At 37.7% G+C, this 8,931-nt stretch overlaps 1 protein-coding gene and 1 pseudogene across 3 annotated transcripts; one reads left to right on the top strand and one right to left on the bottom strand.

The window, feature by feature from the left end:
• Positions 1-3,747: 3,747 nt before the first annotated feature.
• Positions 3,748-4,729, bottom strand: LOC145139423 (syntaxin-121-like; annotated as a pseudogene).
• A 1,114-nt stretch (positions 4,730-5,843) lies between these two features.
• On the top strand, positions 5,844-8,201 carry LOC145138820 (UDP-rhamnose/UDP-galactose transporter 6-like). Of its 3 annotated transcripts, XM_079072842.1 has the most exons (7): positions 5,845-6,004; positions 6,081-6,135; positions 6,504-6,730; positions 6,807-6,991; positions 7,091-7,291; positions 7,388-7,549; positions 7,620-8,201. In XM_079072842.1, the coding sequence occupies exons 3-7, from the start codon at positions 6,601-6,603 to the stop codon at positions 7,956-7,958; spliced, it is 1,017 nt and encodes a 338-aa protein (XP_078928968.1). In that variant the 5' UTR covers positions 5,845-6,004; positions 6,081-6,135; positions 6,504-6,600; the 3' UTR covers positions 7,959-8,201. The 3 variants fall into 3 exon arrangements, with proteins under 3 accessions (XP_078928967.1, XP_078928968.1, XP_078928969.1); XM_079072841.1 differs by lacking the exon at positions 6,081-6,135 and having other exon boundaries at positions 5,844-6,004; XM_079072843.1 differs by lacking the exon at positions 6,081-6,135 and having other exon boundaries at positions 6,507-6,730.
• Positions 8,202-8,931: the final 730 nt, after the last annotated feature.

Genomic DNA, 8,931 nt, shown 5'->3' with positions numbered 1-8,931 from the left:
GAAACACCCCTCCACATCTGAAATCCATCTCATATCCTTGATGGGATCCTGCGTCCCATCAAAATTAGGGGGCTCCGTGTCATCGAAGTCCCTGTACTGGAAGCCCCTACCAACTCCTCCCTCTGCCGCTGATACAGCTGATGCAGCTGCCGCGACGGCTGTCTCCGCAAGGGCTGCATAGCGCTCATCAAAGTACTCCACCATGGTGGTCTTAATCGACCCAAACATCTCTGGTAACTGTGCCCGGAACGCAGCAGCAACCTCCTCATGCAGGATCTCTTGAATCCTGGTATCCAACTCCTCTGTACCCATCTGCACCACTGGCTCAGGTGTTGTTGGCCCTTCCTGGCCTTTGTCCCTTGATCCTGATCCCGAACCGGATCCAGCCACAAAACGTCTCGTCATCACCATTCTGAAACATACCACAAGATATCAGTTAATCCATATAAATAACTGGGAGCCAACTCCCGATTAACCCTAGGGATTGTGACTCACTTGGCACGCGTATGGGTCCTGTGCTTTCATTAGTATGGGCCCCTACTACCTTCCACACCTACCCATATTTGTCTCAAGCATCACCACAATTCCCTAACTGAATACACAACATAGCGAGCACTCAGTCCTCACTCCTAGAGGAATGCTAAATATCTCTTAACTGGCCTCTCGGCCCCACACAACCCACCTATCCATGAAACTTCCACCAACCCTGCAACCCTAGTGTATGCTAGCCATACATAACGCTGGACCCTATAGACTTTCGAATATCCAATCCTACCCTAAGCTCCCAATCAAACAAGAACATAACATAAGGCCAAATCAAACATTCTCACGCTATAAGATCTTGGTTACGTATAACCGTGATGCATACACTAAGCAACTACAATAATGATGTCAATCTCATGTAAAGGAAACCCTAGGCTAGCAGGCATCATGTAATCAGGCAATTTTATCATGCAATCCCTGAAGATCCCTAGCCTAGTACTAACATGTTGTTCTAATATATCTCATAATCAAATAACTTGTATAGTATTTTAGGGTCTACTTACTGGCTCCGGCTGATCGTACATCCTGCATCCTTCTTTACTTATTTTGACAACCTTTTTAAAGAAATTATTTTGAAAATCCTTTCCTTGATTTGAGACTGGAGTTACACGCATGTTCCTCCAATTCACTCAAACCAAGGCTCTGATACCAACTTGTAACACCCAAAAATTCAAACCAATTTAAACTTTTAAAAACATTTCAAACCATTAAAAATCATTACAACTTTGTTTTCAAAATGTATAATATCAGAGTTTTCCTAGAAACATAGACAAAACATGAGGAGCTGTACGATCACGCCTTCGCCTTGCCGCGATCCCCTGATGTACCTGAAACAATAAACTGAAACTGTAAGCCCGAGAGCTTAGTGAGTTCCCCCAAAATACCGATACACATACAGTCCATATAAACATATCATAACAAACTGAAAAACATGTAATGGGTCCCCAACATTACAGACTGGATTACCCCTAAGCCCACAGTACGAGTCTCCCTTTAGCCCGTAACTGGAATGCTTCCGAGCCCACAGTACGAGTCTCCCTTTAGCCCGTAACTGGAATGCTCCCGAGCCCACAGTACGAGTCTCCCTTTAGCCCGTAACTGGAATGCTCCTAAGGTCTGTTGGCTACCGCACGGAGCAGTACAACCTCAACCCATCCCACATAACATATAACATACCACATAACCACTGAGCATGCAATAATCATATAACATCACAAGTAGTCCTACAGGTCTACCTAACTGACATAACTACTAGCATGCAACACTAACTTATACTCAACATCTAACACTGCTAGAATAACATATCCAATGGGCCGGCCTTGGTGCCTTAGACCCCTTAGTATAGTGAGGATAACTCACCTTGCAACTGTCGTCCGAAACTAGAAAGCTCAACTCCCGGATCACCAACACGAACTCCACCACCTATAGTTACCATAAAACCCTTTTTCATAAATCTCCAAATTACCAGAATACCCTCAGAAGTCAACTGGTCAACTCTTGGTCAAAGTCAAAGTCCACAGTCAAAGTCAACAGTCCATGTTGACTCGACTCGTTGAGTGCAGTTCACCGACTCGTCGAGTCCTTCCTGAACTCAAGAAGTCATGAAATCCTTGATTGGCTCGTCGAGTTCCCCTTTAACTCGACGAGTTCATACGTGTCCAAGAATTGGGAGAAACCCTAGCCGACTCGCCGAGTCTTCGAACGACTCGCCGAGTTCAAGGAAATCTTCAACGGACTCGCCGAGTTTGTTCATCAACTCGACGAGTTCACGACCATCTTCATATGACTCGCCGAGTTGACTATGCAACTCTCCGAGTCCTTGCAGACCTTCATCCATGCAGACACTTTTTTAAGCCATGCCAAGGTTCCAGATTACAGATCCAAGCTTCTAAGGCATGTTTAACACGTAAAGTTGCAAACTTTACATACATGCAAGGCCCTAAAGGCTCTAAATGACCAATCTAAGCTTCTAATGGAGCTTTACACCATAGGAGAGTCTCATCCTTGCAAAAGCTGGAAACTTTATGGACTTAGGACTCAAAAGATGTTCAGATCTGAAGTTTCAACTTCAGATCTAGCTCTCATACCAAAATCCCTTCATGAATAACTAAAGAAAGCCCTAGTTTTCACATATGAATGATTCTAGAAGAAAAAGAGGTTAATGTAACAGTTAGTTACCTCCAAAACGTGCCCAAACTGAAGTAGACTCTGGATCCACACGGAAATCTTGATGCTAGCCTCTTGATCTACAAGTTTCCTTCACAAAAGTCACTCCCCAAAGCTCCAAAACACTCTCCAAGCTCTCACTCACATCAATTAGGGTTTCTGGGTCTCAAGAGGGTGATAGAGGACAGTGAGAGGCGCTATTGGTCCAATATATAGGGTGCAAAAACCCTGAAAATTAGGGTTTCCACTGCCAGCTCCTACTCGTCGAGTCCCATGCCGACTCGACGAGTCACTCATTAATTGACGTGTCCTGGCCCACTGCTACTCGACGAGTCATAGCGCCAACTCGTCGAGTAGACCTTCAACGTGAAGTCTAAAAGGAAAAATATTAATAATACTTGACGGTTGGGATGTTACAAGAAGTATATTTCATTTGTGATTGAAATGTATTCAATATTGATTAGAGTTGTTTGTATCTTGGCTAAATAAATGAGAATGAACATATATTCGTGTTTATCTTTTTCTTTTAGATGTTGAAATGTTATATTCATTTGTGATTAAAACAATATCCATTTGTGAATAACAGTGCATATTCATTTGTGATTGTGAATAGAACTGTATTAAAATGGAATGAAGTTGTATTAGTTTTTGAAAAAAAATCATCATAAATAAAAGTGAACTCATTTGTGATTTGAGTTGTATTGATTTCCTTCTAAAGAAAAAGAAACGGGCATAAATTATTTTTGGGAAAAATAATAAAAAAAAATATTTATATATATTTCATTAACTAAAAAGAATTATTAATTTTTTTAGGTAATAAAAATCATTATCCCTATATTTTAGGAAATCATTAATTAATATTTATATGTTACAATTTAATATAAATATAAAGTTACTAATATACCTTTATAAAATGATTGGTCGAGAACTGTTCTCGCGTTGTCAACCTTGTAGGTGTTCTCATATATATATATATATATATATATATATATATATATATATATATATATATATATATATGGTTTAGGGTTTCTACTTTCAAGGTTTAATGGATAAGATGATGATATCGATGATAATCAATAACATAAGGATTTTTTTAAAAAAAGTCCATTTTATGGTATTCGTATGTTCTTTTTTGTTTCATTCATCTTTATAGTTCCACGAGTCACGTACGTGTTGGTTCTATTCACATGATTCTCAATGTTATCAAGTTGTCCCCTTTATGCTCCACCAACACCAACATGCCCATGAAAACCTGATAAAGTTCCTTAATTTCAAGCGCGGTCTCGATCACATGTCCTTTTCCTTGCTTCTGAATCGTTTTATGTAGAAAAAGTCTCGCTTTGTCCTATTGAGATTAGGTTATAGAATGTAGCTTCATATAGTGATCATATAGTAACTTTTATGGATAATTTCTCTGATGTTCAACGACCATTTCCTAATGAAGTTCGTTGAATGATTTCATTGACGGCTGAAGTTGCTTATGAAGACCGTTGACGATTGAAGTTGCTTGCAAAGACAATTGTTTTGTAGAACTCCATGATGCTTTCCAACTTTGTTTAGTGTTGGAGAAAAATCCATTAGAGAGGGAGTAGGGGTCGAGCAAAACCTTTTTTTTTCAATTTTAAATCATTAAAAAAAGGAATTATGGTTTGGCTTATTTCACAAACATTTAACTTTCACTTTTTAATGGTGTTAGCCATAAAAACATTTGGTAAAAGATTTTAAGGTGCTGTTTGTTTTTCTGAAGTCAAAATGTGCAGTCTGCGGACCACATCTGCAAGCCTCTGCAGCAGAAGAGGTGGACCAAACGTCTGCAGTCTGCAATAAGAAGTCTGTTTGTTTTTTAACATCTGCAGACTGTTGAAATAAACTGAATTTTAAATTTTACAAACTTAAAATGTTTTCTCAACACCAAAATTTTAACAATAATAGTCGTACAACATTGGAAAAAAATTAATGCATACACAAATCTAATTTCAAAAGGTATTGTAGCAAAAATTAATTTAACAGCATGCATATTACACACATTTCAGCAAGAAAAAAAAAGAAAAAAAAACAGTATATAATGACTATTTTCAGCAACATTATGCAATTTCCAGCACTATTTTCATATTTTCAGCATTATGTTCATACTTTTATCATGAAAAAGTTTGATTTTCAGCGTATAATGACTATTTTCAGTTACATTATGCAATTTCCAACATTAATTTCATATTTCCAGCACTATTTTAATACTTTCACCAAGAAAAAAAATTTGATTTTCAGCAATGTTTATGGAAGTTCCAGCAAAATACATCAAGGAAACGCCATTTTCAGCAAGATTTAACAAGAATTTTAACCAACAAGAAACAATTTCAACATAATTTTGGGATTTCCAACATCCAACAAGAAATTTAACCAACAAGAAGCAATTTTCAGCAAAAATAGACAACGAATTTCACTAAATTAGATAGTTTTCCAGCAAGGTTAAGCAATAATTTCAAGTTAGAAGTGAAAAAAAAACGAAACAAAATGTGCAAGCCTGTTCGTCTTCAGTGGAGATCGGAGAAGAAGGCGGTGGTGGCGGCCGACGGTCGTGGTTTGCGATCGGAGAAGTCTGTGGCGGTTCTGATCGGTGAAAAAGAACGGCGTTTTGTTGCTGGAGCGAGGCTAGGCAGCGTCGAGGGGGAACCTTCGAGGGTGGGAAGTCGAAAGAAGATGGAGGCGCAGATAATAGAATAGAAGCGTGCTTTTTTAGGTTAAAAGTATTTTGCAGACCTTAGAAGTGGTTGGTCAATGTCTGTGTGGTGAAGACCTCGTGCAGACGTTTTTAGATCTGTGCACTTCAAAAAAACAAACGCACTGCGAGGATGTATGTCTGCGTGTGGTCTGCGTGACGCAGACAAAAGTGATTTCGCAGATCTGCAGAAAAAAAACAAACACCACCTAAAACTAAAGTGACCATCTCTATCAAAAAGAAATCTATCAAAACCTATAATGATAATTTTTGCCAACTATATTTGACCATTTATATAAAATTTTCTAAATTTTTTTGGAATGTAACAAACCCATGGTAAGGATTGTGAGCCAGCCGATCAAAAACACACAAAACACAAACAAAATGTTTGCGTTTAATTGGGTCGGACCCTCTTCACCTAAACATTCTATTCAAGGCCACCCTGGCCTCCCTATCACGCGCTCGCACGCAGACAAACACTCACTCCCACCCTCGCCTCTAACAGACACACACACACACACACTTAACTGTGAGCTCTTTCTGGAGATCCGGATTCATTTATTTCGATTCATTAAGGTATGTTGGTGTCATATTCAGTTACGAATTGAAATTTTGATGCTTGTAGATCTGAAATTCTGTAAAACAACTTCAGATTTTGTCGCGATCCAACTTCGTTGCTGAAATCTACGCCGTTTTATTTGTTAAACGTATACACCGTTCTCGATCTGATTAATTATGGATCTTCAGTGAGACTGATACTAGTTTTTCCTGAATAATCGGACGTTACTGTATTGTTGATTAGTTAATTCCTCGAAACCGATCAAATGTGTACTTAGAAATATCCTCGTGAATTCTATTTGATTTGTGTTACGAATGTTATCAAGTTCAGGGGTAGAATTGTGTCGTAATTGTTTCGGAAATACATATTATACTCCATACATGGATAAAACTTGCATTAATTTTCATTTTTGAGGAGTATCATATTCATATCAATGGTTAATGTTCAATGTTCACATTCTTTTGGGTGAAATTTTAAGGTTAAATCCTTATTCTTCCAACTTTTGGTACTTTTCAGAAGACCTATGTGACAAAACAAGAAAGCTAATGTGGAATCACGAAGATTTATCATCATCAGTGTGCAGAGAATAAAACAACACTGAGATTTATTTAACATGCCTCCATCAAGTAAGGCTGATAAGAAAGCAGCAATAGATGCTGCAGCATGGATGTTCAACATCGTGACTTCTGTTGGGATCATCATTGTAAACAAAGCATTAATGGCCACATATGGTTTCACTTTTGGTAATTCTCTCTTCCTTTCACTTCAATCTCTTGAAATTCCTTTATAACTAATTACATCTTTCTACTTTGTATGCAGCCACAACATTGACGGGATTGCATTTTGTGACGACCACCTTGATGACCCTTGTTCTTAGGTGGCTGGGCTACATCCAACCCTCACATCTTCCCACTTCAGAACTTTTGAAGTTTGTCCTGTTTGCTAACTTCTCCATTGTTGGAATGAACGTCAGTCTAATGTGGAACTCAGTAGGATTCTACCAGGTATGTAGTAGTAAACTAGTAATAATGTAAATAATGTACATAACACTCCATTCAAATTGGATGAATTCTGAATTCTGTGATTGATTTGTAAAATCCCAGATAGCAAAGCTGAGTATGATCCCAGTATCATGTTTATTTGAAGTAACATTTGACAAGATTCGATATTCACGAGACACAAAGCTGAGTATTTTGGTTGTTCTTCTTGGTGTTGCTGTCTGCACTGTTACAGACGTGAGTGTTAATGCTAAAGGTTTTGTTGCTGCTTTCATTGCAGTATGGACTACATCTCTCCAACAATACGTAATCTACTAATTCCCTCCTCTCTCTTCTTCACTTCATCTCTACCCAAAATTACAAATCAATTAACTTATGAATTTGTGAATGTATATAATACAGTATGTTCATTATCTTCAAAGGAAATACTCTTTAAGCTCTTTCAATCTGTTGGGACATACAGCACCTATCCAGGCTGGATCCCTTCTACTTGTGGGCCCGTTTCTTGATTACTGGTTAACAGAAAAGAGAGTCGACATGTTTAAATATGATCTTTCCTCTATGGTAAGTAAGAGTATATTTATACAATTGTAAATCAGTCATTGTTAACAGAATCATGGTTTGATTTGTGTAGGTTTTCTTGGTGTTATCTTGTACGATTGCAGTAGGGACGAATTTGAGTCAGTTTATCTGCATAGGGAGATTTACAGCAGTGTCGTTTCAGGTGCTAGGGCATATGAAAACGATACTTGTGTTGATTTTAGGGTTTATATTTTTTGGGAGAGAAGGGTTGAATGTTCATGTGGTGGTGGGGATGATTATAGCGATAGTGGGGATGATTTGGTATGGGAATGCATCGTCAAAACCTGGTGGGAAAGAGCGTCATGCACATTTGCTTCCTAAAACGAATCAGCATCAGAAATATGGGTCAACGGGAATATTGGAGAGTGAAGAAACAAGTGATAAGGTCTGATTATTGGATAGAATTAGAATATATGATAATTTTTAGTTAATACCCGGAATTTGTTTTGATTAACTTATTATTATTATCATATTCTTGGAAATCGTTTGCGTATATGTTTATATGGAGATCATTGTGATAGTTGGGAATCCGGACAGTTATACATGATTGTTTCTTTTTTATTTAGACAAAATTACTTGTCGGGTGGACCTAAAAACACCTGACCTAATGTATCTGAGACACTAATTATTTACCTATCTGCCATTCTTCTTTTTCGCTTCTAAGTACTAACTTCTTTAATGTTAAAATTGATAAATATCATGTAAAAGGGTAAGATTGCCTTTTAGTTTCACTTAGGTGTCGTTTGTTTTGGAAGTGGTTAAATGTCTTTTGTCTTTTTCCAAGTTTGCGGAAGAAGACGTGCACTTGCGAAATGTCTACCCGCCAGAAGGGAAAAGTGCTCAAAAAGTACTTTTGTAGAAAAACAAACGAGGCCTTAGACAGTTTGATAGAAGTAGAACCAAAGAAATGAGAGAGGGTAACAATGAAGGAAATAACAGAATCAGAAGTATTGTAGAATCTCAAAACACTTTACCGAAATATTAGTCCCTTATGGAGTGGACAATTCTCTAGTTACAAGAGTAAATAAGTAAATTCATTCCAAAAAGATGTTAGAAAAAAGGGTTCTAAACATCAATGCAACTTGGATAATTTCTAGGAAATATTTTTTGAAATCTGTAATTTGACCAAATTATTTGGGGTTAAGCAAGATTCAAACTTTGGATAATCCAAGAAAAGAAGAATATCGAATTTGGGCAAAATCGGAGATCAAAATACATAAATACCTGGTTTTGTTTGATGCTTTGTAGACAGAAATTTGGCAAGAGTAACAATATGTTTTTTTGTTATTTTTGGAGGGAAAAGTCGCAACTGTCCAACAATTAGAGGCACTGCGCCGGGACCCCTATGTTCCCAAATTCACATT

Source organism: Lactuca virosa, chromosome 9 (genome assembly GCF_052849685.1).
Source record: "Lactuca virosa cultivar CGN04683 chromosome 9, Lactuca_virosa_CGN04683_v6, whole genome shotgun sequence".
NCBI lineage: Eukaryota > Viridiplantae > Streptophyta > Magnoliopsida > Asterales > Asteraceae > Lactuca > Lactuca virosa.
The sequence above is the reverse complement of the archived record's forward strand: the minus strand, read 5'-3'. Positions and strand labels throughout refer to the sequence as shown.